At 37.9% G+C, this 14,069-nt stretch overlaps 1 protein-coding gene across 7 annotated transcripts in view; it reads right to left on the minus strand.

Moving 5' to 3' along the window:
* BBS9 (Bardet-Biedl syndrome 9) overlaps positions 1-14,069 on the minus strand; it is a 446,338-nt gene that overhangs the window by 428,608 nt on the left and 3,661 nt on the right. For 6 of the 7 annotated variants that reach the window (XM_060156865.1, XM_060156866.1, XM_060156864.1 and 3 more), the window contains 3 exons: positions 10,478-10,600; positions 3,472-3,622; positions 488-552 (listed from right to left, as the gene is read on the minus strand). In XM_060156865.1, the coding sequence (XP_060012848.1) occupies positions 488-552; positions 3,472-3,622; positions 10,478-10,589 (328 nt within the window). In that variant the 5' untranslated portion in view covers positions 10,590-10,600. Of the gene's footprint in view, positions 1-487; positions 553-3,471; positions 3,623-10,477; positions 10,601-12,524; positions 12,585-14,069 lie in introns of all 7 variants that reach the window. The other variant, XM_060156867.1, reaches the window with a different exon arrangement.

Here is a 14,069-nt window from a genome sequence, read left to right on the forward strand (position 1 = left end):
TGTCAGGGAATGAAACCTAATTAAGTCTCAAATAAATGCCTTAAGGCCTGGTTGAGTAAAGACAGCCAAAAGCCAAGAAATTGGAACTGTAAAGGGAAATACTTGAGGTTCACCAAAGAAAATGTACTTTAAACCACCATGACTCAGCATGTAATGAATTTTGCTGTTGCTGTTGAACATTTCTTAAGACTCAAGTGTCCTAAGTACCCAGAATTGGCCTCTATTAGTCATAGGCAATCCTGCACACAATTCCTCAGAGGAAGGAGATTCCAAGGAACCCTCTACAGTGATAGAAATTTAAGTATGCATGGAAATAGCAGACCAAGAAAATGTAATAGCCTTTGTACCTGAAAGAATAAATGAACAATGGGAAAATGCTAACCAAGATAAGAAAACCTTCAACTGAGTCAATATTAACTATTCTTACATAATATTAAGAAGTCCAGTTTTTAGTACAAATTCTAAATTAGAAAAAAATGTTTCTTACCTGAGACAGAGTAGACACACAGTTTTCTAGAATGCAACACAGCCAAATGAAGCATTTCAGTACCTCTGAAAAACAGGGAAAGTTTTAAAAGTTTAAATACTAGCTTCAGATGTAACCCAAAAAATGACAAAATGATTTTAAAATGAGATTTTAACCATAACCTATCATGAGTGAACTAAATAATTCACTAGATAACATTCAAAGCTAAAAAATAAATTGAACAACAAGCAACCAGTTTGGCAATATCAGAGGCCCAAGGACTCTGCCTCAAGGAGCTGCTTTCACACTGAAGCCAAGGGAGTCTCCCAGCAAAAGTCATATCGGAGGCGTCTTCAGGAGTGCTCTCCCACAATAAGGAGATCCACGTGGGACTTCCCTGGCAGTTCAGTGGTTAAGACTTCGTGTTTCCACTGCAGTGGGTGTGGGTATGATCTCTGGTTAGGGAACTAAGATCCCGCAAGCCACAGGGTGTGTGTGGAGGGGGAGACCCACGCTCTGGTCCTGGCTTGAGCAAGTCACTTACACTCTCTAAGCCTATTTCCCCTTTTGGAAAATAAGAGGTTTAAATTAAATGAAATAAAAATCATGTGAAAGCACCTTGTAGAGTATAAAGCACTACAGAATGGCAAAAGGCATATATCACATGGAGGTCTGAAATTATACTAAAGGTATTGAAAATATTTCAGTTTGGTCTAAATCTCAAATAGAAATAAACAGCCACTGTCACCACTACACTTCCCAGCCCCTATCAAGTGGTTTCCAGAGACAAGGCACAATCTAGAAATCCCAAATTCAAAGTCTTCAAGGGTCAAGTCAGAAGATATAAGTCAATAAAGGGTGTAAATGGCTGTGATCAATTGGAGACTAGGGCCAGACTAAAGGAGGCAACGACTACTCAGCTCTGGGCTTGTGGCCAGATCTCCACATTCTTTTTCAAGAAAAGCCAGAATGCAGGGATTTTATGTGAAAATTTCTCGTTCCTAAATGTTGGCAATTCTTTTAAATTTAAAACTAATCTGAAAGCAGGCCTCAGATGTTCGACCTCTGATGCAGACTCTGTTCTAAACTGAAAGAACTATAATTGAAGTCTGAAGACCTGGATTGGGATCTTGTCTCGGCACTTTGATATTTCTGTGATCATTTAATCTTTCAGAGTGTGAGTTTCTCATTTATAAAACAAGAATTATATTAGATAATACCTGCAAAACATTGTTACAGCGAATATATACTCACCAACTCACTCTACTACCAGAAAATGAAAATATACACAACTATCACATAATCAAGACCGCCTTCAAAGATTTTTATATGTACCCTGTAATACTCAAAACAATTTTTCCATCATGCACAGGAAAAGGACATGACGTCATGGAAAGACAGTAAAGAATGGAGTCAGACAGACCTGGGCCTGAATGCTGGCTGTGTAACCTAAAGCTCTGAGCTCTAGCCAGTTTCCTTATCTCTAAACGCAGATCACATCTTATAGATAAGATTAATGAGATAGTACTAGTCAATTAATACTAGTACAGTATCATTAATGTTCACCTCCTCCCTTCCAACAAGTAATCGCATAGGTGAAAGCCACACTACTGTGTAGAATGATTGTGACAGCATTCCACTTTTTTAAAAAATGAAAAGGTAAAAATGCGTTTTAGAGGCAAGAATTCTTTTGTCTCCTTACTTTATAAATCCATGATGTTTAATATGTGCTAGGTACACAGTGGGCACCTAATCATCATCAGCTTTTAGATGGAGTAGATATTTACCAGCCATGTCAATCATAAAATCCTGATCCAGCCTGTCACAGGGCATAAAAGTCCCATCTCATGTCCTGGCCTATAGCATCCACGAAGCAGCTTCCCATCAGAATGAATCGTGTTACCAGAAGAGGGTTAATGCTCAGGAGCAGTCTTTCAGGTTTTTCAAGTAGGAGTCAGGGCCCTGAACAAGTGGAACCTGGGGCCAACAAATCACGATGTGCAACTGGAGTGAGCCAAAATCCAGAGCTCAGGGCACTCCCAGACTTAAGACAGCAAAAGGGCACTCAAAAAGAGAAGGTACGGGAAAACAAGGCCACCTCTGTCTACATAACACTTCACAATAGATACTTTTATAAATGATTAAGAAATACAGGCTTAATTTTAAGAAAATTCATGTATGAAAATAAGATAAAATCAGCAATATCATCAGTAAATAAAAAGCAGATGTATTACACAAAATGCAAAATAATAAACGGTGTTCTAAAATAAATTAGGTTTAAAAATAACGTAATTTGAACCAAAGACTTACTTTGTGGGGTGAGCTGTCTTCCTTTAAGAAACTAAGGACCTCTCTACCCCAAATAAGTAATTTGTTTCAAAGCTTCAAAGTTATGCACCAAATCACATAACTGCTATGATGTCTAATTTTTTTAAACAAACAGTTTGTTTAAAACTGGACAATTGGGGGCTTCCCTGGTGGCACAGTGGTTGAGAGTCCGCCTGCCAATGCAGGGGACACAGGTTCGTGCCCCGGTCCGGGAAGATCCCACATGCTGCGGAGCGGCTAGGCCCGTGAGCCATGGCTGCTGAGCCTGTGCATCCAGAGCCTGTGCTCCGCAACGGGAGAGGCCACAACAGTGAGAGGCCCACATACCGCAAAAAAAAAAAAACTGGACAATTAGTGCTTTAAGTGGTGAATACTTTCTATTTCTTTGTCTGGTTATTTTTCAAAAGCTTATCTCTTTTCCTTTAAGCTTCTGACACATCAGGCATCTTAGGTCTGTTGCTATAAAAAAGTCCTGAATTATTCTATCTTAAATGTACAGGTTTCCAAATTTTAAAATGTTCAGTACATGAGGACCACCTAGATGACAATATACAGGAAATATATTTAATTCATAGATAGTCTTTTTTTTTTTGAAGCATCCACAAAAGTGACATAGTAAGGGATTGACATACTCCAAGTATTAAGATAAAACACCAGAATTGGTGGGCTATACTTACGAAACAAACTTTCCTACTTCCACTTGCAGTATTGGATCTCGTAGATGCACTTCTAGAAGCAAATCTTCAGCTTGAGCTCCATCTCCTGTTTTTACAGGATGAGGATTAAAGATCCTTAGGTATCCCATAAAGCTACCCACAATTACTTTATCTGTAAAGAGATTTTTTTAAAGATATAGAAAGAAAAAAACATTAGCAACAAAAATTTTTTAGAAATAAAATTTCCACTGTCTAAAAGAGAAATCTAAAAATTAAAAGAATCCAGTTTTGCTTCATATACAAAAACCAATCTGCCAATAGAATATGTAATTAAAGTGAACTTATCTTAATAACACATAGCTTTTCAAAAATAGCTTTACATCACCAATATTCAAATGTACTAACATATTACATTTTTCTTAAGCCTTGATTTGGGGTCGTAGCCATAATTTAACACAGTCAAAGCACGCCCTTTTAACAAAGGACCATTATCAGGTTGTAAGCTGATTTCGCCATAGAGTGTCAACTCTACACCTGGTTTTGGCTGTTGAAAACACCGTGTTAACTCAGTGTAAAAACACTGAGTCCTCATTAGACAGAGTGCTCTGATTTACAATTTCTAGCCTTGGGTACAAAAGGAGGAAATGGTAGGATAGGTATTATGGGTTGAACTGTGTCCCCCAAAAAGATATATGTTGAAGTCCTAACCCCCACTACCTGTGACTTTATTTGGAAACAGGGTCTTTGCAGATGTAATCAAGTTACGATGAGGTCACACTCAATTAGGTAAGTGATAGGACTCAATTAGTATCCTTATAAGAAGAGAAAACAGAGACAGGAGTGGGGAGAGGAGAATTCCATGTGAAGACGTAGAGACAAGCAAGGAGAAGATGATCATGTGACCACAGAGGCAGAGATTGGAGTGATACATCTACAAGCCAAAGAATGCCTGGCACTATCAGAAACTGAAAGAGGCCAAAAAGGATCCTGGAGGCTTCAGAGGTAGCATAGTCCTGCCAACACCTTGATTTGGACTTCTGGTCTCCAGAACTGTGACAGAATAAATGTGTTGTTTTATGCCAGCCAATTTGTGGTACTTTGTTATGGCATTCCTAGGAAACTAATACTTTGGGTTGTTTGAAATCCCTGGATTAGTAGAATACATTGACTTCTTTTCTATCAGCTTAAAAGAAGGAGTTCTACACATTTATTGAGAGTTTATTAGGTGCCAGGCAATGGTCTAAGTAGCTTATATATACTAACTCATTAAATCCTCATAATAACCCTATGAGAGAGGTACTATCCTAGGAATTTCAATCCTGAATAGAGACACACATGTCATTAAGAATCTGGTGCTACTATTCAAAATACCCAAGACATGGAAACAACCTAAATGTTCATCAACAGATGAATGGATAAAGAAGATGTGGTACATATATACAATGGACTACTACTTAGCCATAAAAAAGAATGGATTAATGCCATCTGCAGCAACATGGATGGACCTAGAGATTATCATACTAAGTGAAGACAAATACCATATGATATCACTGATATGTGGAATATAAAATATGACACAAATGAACTTATTTACAAAACAAACAGACTTGTGGTTGCCAAGGGGGAGGAGGAACGGGGGAGGGGTGAATTGGGAGTTTAGGACTAGCAGATGCAAACTATTATATATAGAATGGATAAACAACAAGGTCCTACTCTATAGCACAGGGAACAGTATTCAATACCCTGTGATAAACCATAATGGAAAAGAATATGAAAAAGAATGTATATATATATACACACACACATACATACATATATATACACACACATATATATATATATATATACATATATATAGCTGAATCACTTTGCTGTACAGCAGAAATTAACACAACATTGTAAATCAACTATACTTCAATTAAAAAAAAGAAATGAATCTGGTGCTAGGTGATCCGATGGCAGCCTCAGAGGTCTACAAGGTCTCTGGAAACATACTGGTTCCTATCTCTGACTAAGGCTTGGCCAAATGAACTCTTCCTGAATTCAGGAGAGCTATGTCACTCTCATTCCAATCTCTCTTTTATTTGCATTTATCATAATTGTTTCCTGTCACTTTGTGGCAAAAAAATAAAATAAGATGTTAATTGATATACAGATTAGCACCAGTGAATAAACTACAGACACCAATTCCTACAGGGATATTTGGAAATTGGTTGTTGAGCTAAGTTGGGGCACAAAGCATTAAAACTCCTGTTCATATTCTAGGTGGGTTTACGTAGCATTGTACACAGTGACAGAACAGTTAAACTAGTTAACACCTCCAAGCATCTGGAACACTGTGCCCATTGCAGGGGACACTCTAGTGAACTGAACAGCTGCTGCCAAATGAATAGGAAGGAGGAATGCCAAACCATACACAAGATGGTTTTTTCTAAGGGCACTGGATAATTTAAAGTAAGAGAATGATAGGTTTAAATCTCAAAATTCTCATCTCAGGGTAAAGGATAAAACTCGGGGTCTTTGGGAGCCTGCAGAATTTCTTACCTCTTTTATCAGGAGGCTTAACCCCTAAGAATCTAGTTCAGGGATTAACTCTATAGGTTTTCAATTGCAGTGACAAATGAGTTCACAGTCCCTCCAGGTTTCTTGCATAAAAGTAAAGACATTGATCAGAAAGAATGGGACTCAACTTCAACAAAGCCCTATCCTCAGGGGTAAGAGGAAACCAGGATGGCCAAGTCCACGTGGTGACAATTTAACCCCTAGAATTAAAATGTGTATGTATGATTATTAAAATAGACAGCGGGACTATTATAGTAACCAGATCTCAGGTAACAGTCTAACTATCACAGATTACAAGCTATAATTAATTAATATGGGATCCCCAGGGATGGAACAAACAGGCAACGCATTAAGGCCCTTTATCCCAGTGATTCATTTCTTTTTATTATTGAGTAGTATTTAATTGTAACAATGTACTGTAGTGTGTTTATCAAATTAAGGCCTTTTCTGAAGTCTAAAACCAAAAGTAATCCAGTTCTATGGAAAAGAGGACTAACTCAAGTCACCATATTAGACAGTCATGGCATAGCACTGATCCCCATACTTAATTTATAGACTGAGTCACTTGAACAAAGACAAGGTTATGTATAGACTGCTGTAACACCACCCATGCCTAATATGAAGTTTCCTCAGATTCTTCCCTATTGGACCAGTAGTCATTTATCCAAGTGTACTGAGGAAAGGTATATACCCAACCTTTATGAGAACACTTGAATATTGGCTCTAAATTACTGCTAATTCTGGAAGCCCAGGAAGATACTGTTGTTGCCAATTATGGAGACCCCATGATAAATGAACTTCCTAACTTAGTTCACCCAGTGGGAAAGCAAAGCCAACCTATCATTTCTCACCCAGCATCTGAGAGCTTAAAGGAAATGTATTTCCATAGAAAACGGCAGAGTATCCACTTGGTTCTCTAACATGCAGTGAGGGATATTATATTGAAAGGACTATATGGAAGCCGATGGAACTCCATCTCTCCAACAGGGAGAAAATCAAAATCAATACCACTCCTAAGCCTGATTTGGGGTGGTTTCCAAAATTTAATTCCAAAACACTTAACTTTGTAATATGTGATCGTTCCTATCAAAGTCCTGTTTAATAACCAGATTTGCTGATATCAAAGTCTAATTAATGGGTCTTATAGAGTTGATCAGTATAACTTAAATGGTAACTCTGAATTCTTCTGTTATTCCACAAATTATTTTTTCTTGGAGCCAACTAATACATCCCATCTGCTTGAGTACAGTTCTAAAGCTTAGTAATGCATTTTCTCCTTTCCAATGCACAGAGACCAACAGAAATGATTGGCTTTCACCTGACAGGAGCAGGAGTATACCTTTACATGTACGCCCACAATCCAATCTGCAGGAACCAGGACTACCTCACCATCTCATAAAGGCTGAATGGGGCTGAAAGAAATATGAGTGAAACCCAGGGATCCCCATGGGCCCTTCCTGTACTGTCTGGATCAGTAGTAAATGGAATTACTATAATCCTCTTTAGGCAAGCATCAGTGTTCTAGATCCCCCAGGAATGAAGAGGCCTAGACCACAGCCAGGTGACCAGTTGCAAAACAAAAGGATGTAGCTCCCAACATGACTTCTTCAAGTTGCCACACAATTTTTCCTGCTCCTTCATCTTAACTTTTGAGTTTTTCATTCTCTTCTCCTTTTCCTCAACTATTATATATTAGGTTGTGAACACGGATTGTATGTACCAATTATTCTAGAGGAAGCAGAATATTGGAACATGATCATGACCGAATGACAAACGAAAGGTGTAACACCCAGAGATCCTAGATTTGAAGAGCCAGAGCTCCCTGAAAGAGCCTCTGAAGCAGCAGGTGCATGCACTTATCTCCCGTGGCAGATGGGTAAGAATATGTGTATGTTCAGTTGTACAAGGGAGAGTTGCCCCATGTAAGGTATAAATGCTGAGAAGCTAAAAGATAAATATAAGAACTATTTTTTAGTCTGCCTTATATAATGTGTTTTTAACTCTGATTCTTGTAATAAACACTCCCTCCAGGTTATATGTTAGCACGTAATCTAAGCTGAACCATTCAGATTCTCTCAAGATTAATGAGGAATCCTTCTTCTATGAATCAAGTAAGCTTCACCTAAAGCAATTTCAAGATGCCTAATACTATCCTTTCACTCTCGGATCACTTCAGAGAAAGTAGGGATCAACTGGCATTATTGTCTCAACTTCCCAAACTGACCTGCAAACTTCTCTTCATCTATGTCCATTCTTACCTTCTTACCTTCTATCACAGTGAAAAAAATTCTCAAACCTCTTTAAAGTTAACCCTTCCATCTGCGTACTTGATCCCACCTCCAACTGTCTTCTCTGGATCCCTGCTTTATCAATTATATCCTCTATGCTACACACTGAATTTTTCCCATTTCTTTTTACCCTACACTGTCCCCAGTCATCATTCTCCCTTCTTCCCTTCACAGCTCTTCCTTTAAAGGGCCATAAACACTCAGTTTTCCCCACCTCTAACTCCTTCACTCTCTGCAAATCTACATTTTGTTACCATTGTGTCCATTCATCCACCCTCACCAAGGATACTAACAAACCACTTGCTGCAAAACAATATGGAAATTTAAAAATCAGTCTTCACGTCACTAAATCTTGCCTCCCAGGTATCAGCCCAACTGGTTCTCCTGCCTCCCTGCCTGCCCTTCTCAAAATCTATTACTGACTACCTGTCCCAAAGCTCCTCCCTTAATGCTCATATTCTCCAGGTTATGGTCCTAAGGTTCCTTCCCTCTTGTTCCATCTTCTCTCTCAGTGTATTTGCACCCATTCCCAGGGCTTCAAATACAACCAGCGTACTGCTCACTCCCAAATCTCTACCTCGATTCTGCCTACCAGACACTTCTGTTTCAAACAGAGCATGTCCAAAGCTGCTCTCACTAAACTTGCCCTCCATAAGATCAACAGTAATAATTCTTAAACTTTAGTGTGCCACCATTCAACTTTGCAGCTTGTCAAAATGCAGATACCTAAGCCCCCGTCCAATCCATCTACCCCCCAGAGAATATGATCTTAGAAGATCTTGTACATCTGGGATAGAAAATCTTCATATATAATAATCACACCATGATGTAGGTGGCCTAGGCTTTGAGAAATAATGATCAGTGGTTTTTTTCTATGTGGAACACATACACACAGAGAATGATTTTTGTATAGCATGCTTGGGAAAACAGAGGAAGCTGCTCACAGCTGGATGTAAATAGGGGGGATGAAACATCTCAGCATATTGGTAACCCACTGGTGGCACCCCAGTGAGGAGCTCTAATAGAAATGATGAGGGAACACTATGTTATTCAGATAATCAGTAAGTATAGTTTCCAACCAAGTTGAGCTTTAAATAGTTTGGGCAGAGGTGGGTTTGAAATTGTTTCTCTCTGGCAGATATTTTTGTGGTATGACTCTTCTGTGCTACCAAATTATAGGGGAATCATAAATTTTAACAAACAGTTGGGCAGGAGGCAGGGTTGATAATCTTTGAAGTACAGCTCAGGACACCTTATGAATAGAAGACCTTCGCCTCTCCTATCAGTAGAAGGGCAGGGCGCAGATTTTCCTTAGAAACAGTTTAGTAGGTGCTCAGAACAGTTTAGTGCCTCCCACTCTTCTTTGCCAATATAATTTTCCCCTTTCACTTTATCCCCCAAATTCTACTGTTTTCATTATAGGCAAGATAAATAGAATAAAGAAAAATATAAGGGGACAATGTTTATATACAATGAACAAAAGAAAAATTATTATAATACGTTTTCTTTTTAAGAGGCCAGTGACTATCTGAATTACAAAAAAAAAGCTCATGACTATAAATCACTCAAACCAAATATAAATTTCAAGTAGCAATAGTACAGAACTAAAATGTTTTAAAGACCACTTATATGATGATGCAAAGAGGAGCAAATAATATAAGAATAAAATAGAATATTGTTTCTAGTTTCAAAATATAAAAATGAAAGCAATGATTTAACAATTGTTTTCTACAAACAAATAGAGCTAACATAATTTCTCCATTCTGGTAAATGGCTTTCAGATTCTCTTTTAAAAGAATATAATTTTTCTTGCAGCTTCTACAAAAGAAAAATTTTCAAAATTCAAAATATTTTACCAGCTCTACCCTACGAAACCTGATTTTGCAACAAATAAAAACAAATTAAATGATGCCTTATAATATTTTTCTGAGTTCCAGCAAATAATATGACAGAATCAACACAAACCAGAAAAACACAAACAACAAAACATAAGTAGTAACTACATTTATCAGCCTGCTACTTAAATATTACTTATAAGGAAAACTACCTTAAAAACTAGGGCATAGTCATGACAGTTCACCTAAGTTCTATAAAGTACACATTAAAAAAAAGAAGTCGTTTTTATTCCACCCCTATAAAATGCTTTGCTCCAAGATGCTTGGTCATAAGTTGTTTACCTTGTCCATTTCCAGTATTGTCAACATCAGCCAAACACAAACAGCCTTGATCAAATTCTTCTTTTTCTCCCAGAACAGTAGACCACCAATCACGGGCTTTAAATAAAGACATTTTCGTTCACTCTGAAAAGAAAGCATTTATTTATAATAAAAATCCACTTCACAAAAAAAAATCCACTTCACACCATGATTTATGAATTAATTAACTTTTTTGTTGTTGTTGTTCTGAATTAATTAACTCTTAAGGCATACATAGCAAACTAAAGTTAGACAACTTTGAGAAAAAACATTGTATTAAACTCTAATTTTTTGTATTTTGTGGACATATGTGAAACCACAAATCCAAGTGAGTGGAAACATTAATCAGATATTTTGCAATGCCATCAGAAAGTCAAGCTGAGAAATTATACATTTATGTTGGGTCAGTTCTCTCTTCTGGGACATTTAGTAGACAACTGTACAAAGTAACAAACATATTCTTTGGAGGATCAAGATTCAAATTCTACCAGAATTAGTTAGCACATAATTCCTAGGCATAACATCTAATTTCCCTTCAGTTTGGTCATTAAAAAGACTGCAGCAGGGGCTTCCCTGGTGGTGCAGTGGTTGAGAGTCCGCCTGCCGATGCAGGGGACACAGGTTCGTGCCCCGGTCCGGGAAGATCCCACATGCCGCGGAGCGGCTGGGCCCGTGAGCCATGGCCGCTGAGCCTGCGCGTCCGGAGCCTGTGCTCCGCAACGGGAGAGGCCACAACAGTGAGAGGCCCGTACACAGCATAAAAAAAAAAAAAAAAAAAGACAAGTTTAAAGAAACAAACAATGGGGGAAGAAAAGAAAGAAAACTCCATCTTTAAACAAACAACGGGGGGAAAAAAGAAAGAAAACTCCATCTAAGGCCCTCTCTTTATGCTGAAAAGGAAAGTAGTCAGGTAAAGGCAAGGTGTTGATGAAAGTGAAGGAAAAATACATAGCAGGTAAATGAACTTATCATGAGTTTTAACATGTGGGAGAGTTTCTGAAAAACATCTGCATCAGCTGTTATTAATAATGGCACTATGTAACCATACAAATTGCCAGATGACTAAACTTCCAATCTCACAGCAAGTATTCAAAAATGTAATAAACACTCCTATTATACTTTTATTGGACTTTTTTAATTTGAGAGGGAAGTAACAGTACTTAATAAGTACCATATATTCTCATTATGTACTCGAGATACATCGGAAAATTAAAATACGCCATACCATTGGACTGCCGCAATAAAGATATGTCATTCTCTTGCAGCACAGGGCAGAATACTACCCAAATTCAATACCATTCAATGATTCACTAGGAGGACTCACAGCACTATAGTCATCATATAGTCATCATCATAGCTATGATTACTCAAAAGGATAAAAAGCATAATCAGGAAAGGGAAAAAGTGCATGTATCTGTAGTTTGAATATAAACACACATGACTGCATCAGATGAAAATAGCTATTATGTGAAAATGGCCTTAAAAACCTTTGTTACTGAACAAATTTTTTCAGCTTGCTAGAATAATGGGGGGAAAAACACTCCAATATGAAAAACTAACTCTCCAACATGGTGTATAAATGGAACTGTTCTACATCAGGCACTAATTTCTCATGGACTTCTATCATAAAATTTAATATCTATTCCTAGTAACAAAATACCACTGGCAACATTTATTTCCTTCCTGTTTCTCCTGCTCTATCAATTTCTCCTTAGTCACCTACCACTTCATTAGCTTCTGAAAGCCCTCCTTTCCTAGATTGTTCAGCTCCTTGCTACCCAAAGTGTAGTACCTGGACCAGCAGGTCAGCATCACCCAAGAGCTTGTGAGAAATGCAGAATCTCAACCCCACCCCGAACAAGATCCCCAAGTGATTCACATGCACCTCAAAATTTGAAAAGCACTAGTTGCACAGATACCTGATAGTCTAAGTGGATGTTTTCTTATAGCAATGCTCTACTTCTCTTCCTTTTTCCTGTGACCTCTGTCATAGTTAGTTACGTTTCCAAAGTTTGAAAAAAAGACTCACTTTTAAAATCAAGAGCTTCAACAGCTAGAAGGTACCCATCAATCAGCTGGTCTTCTCATTCTGTAGATTATAATGACTCCCCTAAATCACACAGCTAATGGCAGAAACTTGCTTCTGCATGCCCTGTCCCTACTCTAGACCCTTGTATTATTAGGCTGTCACTGCCTGCAATTTAATATCCAAAACACTGAAAAAGCATGGGTCAGTAGAGGGATTTTTTTTGGTTTCGCTTTGTTTTAATTTTTAAAAGGTTGGGGGAGGGGTTGCTAATTTCAAACCTAGGTCCAACAAATCGCTCTTCCTCACAAGACCACAGCTGCTTCATTTCAGACCAACTTACTTTCATACCAGGGCAAAACATAAGCTAATACATAGCAGAACTGCATAAATTCCATTATGCCAAAATTCTGCATACTGGTTCCCCCATGACCCAGGTGTTAACATTTACCATGGTGGACAATAAATTATTGAATAACGTCTTACATCTTTGAAAAATTAGTGAACGATAGGAAAACCAACAATTTGGGCTGATGGTCAGTAGTATGTTTCCCGGTGCCTCTCTCTCCAATTTCAAAGGCAGAAGCAGAGGAAGGCGCACTGCCCACTCCCAAGAAATTAAGAAACCACAAACCCTCATTTGTGCAATTTGTACATCATTAATTTCCTTTTCTAATAATTGATGTATTTTTAAATGACAGCGTAAGCTACAAGGCAAAAGGTTTCAAAGGGGAGTTCTTTTCCACTTTGGCTTCAAAGATGGATTTGATAGCAAGTCTGAACAATTTAAGGTTGCTGGATATCCCTGTTTATCTGAGAAAAAAAAAAAAGCTTAATCCTTTGGCTTGAATAAATAAAACACACCTACAAAAAATTTCTCTTTGCACACAGCAGTTGTGTTCCTAATAAGCTTATATATAATCACTTTTATACTTGCTCTTAAATATAAGTCTTACAGACACTGGAGCACCTTGATATCTAATGGAACTCTGATGAAATCTTTTGATAATATAGATATTTCTCCCATAACCATATGCTAAGCAATTTAAGGTTTCAGAGAATTCCACTTTTCAGCGTGACATGTGAGAAGCTCCACTGGCCCACTTCCCAGTGAAACTGAAAATTGTTTTTTAAAACAACCATTTCAAGTCTCCGGAAATTGTCCTAAGAGCATACAACAAATAAAGAAACATTAAAAATCTAAAACTCAGTAAGAACAGTAAGAGTCTGTAGTATTTAAACTACAACTCACTCCTCTCCATACTCCTAGCTCAGCAAGATGGAAACTGCACTCCAGAGTAGTACAGCCAAGAACCCTCTCCCCACAGCTGCCAATCAGAGAACCACCTTCCCAGGAAGGGCAGGACATCAGCATTATTTGTCCTGCTCCCAACTATCTGTTGCTGACTACAGAAGAAACTGAAAATCTAAATAAACCTATAACAAGTAAAGAGATTGAATTAGTAATCAAAAAACTATCCACACACACAGAAAAAGACTAGGCGCAAATAAAAAGAAAAAAAGAAAAGACTAGGCTCAGATGGTAAA

Source organism: Lagenorhynchus albirostris, chromosome 8 (genome assembly GCF_949774975.1).
Source record: "Lagenorhynchus albirostris chromosome 8, mLagAlb1.1, whole genome shotgun sequence".
NCBI lineage: Eukaryota > Metazoa > Chordata > Mammalia > Artiodactyla > Delphinidae > Lagenorhynchus > Lagenorhynchus albirostris.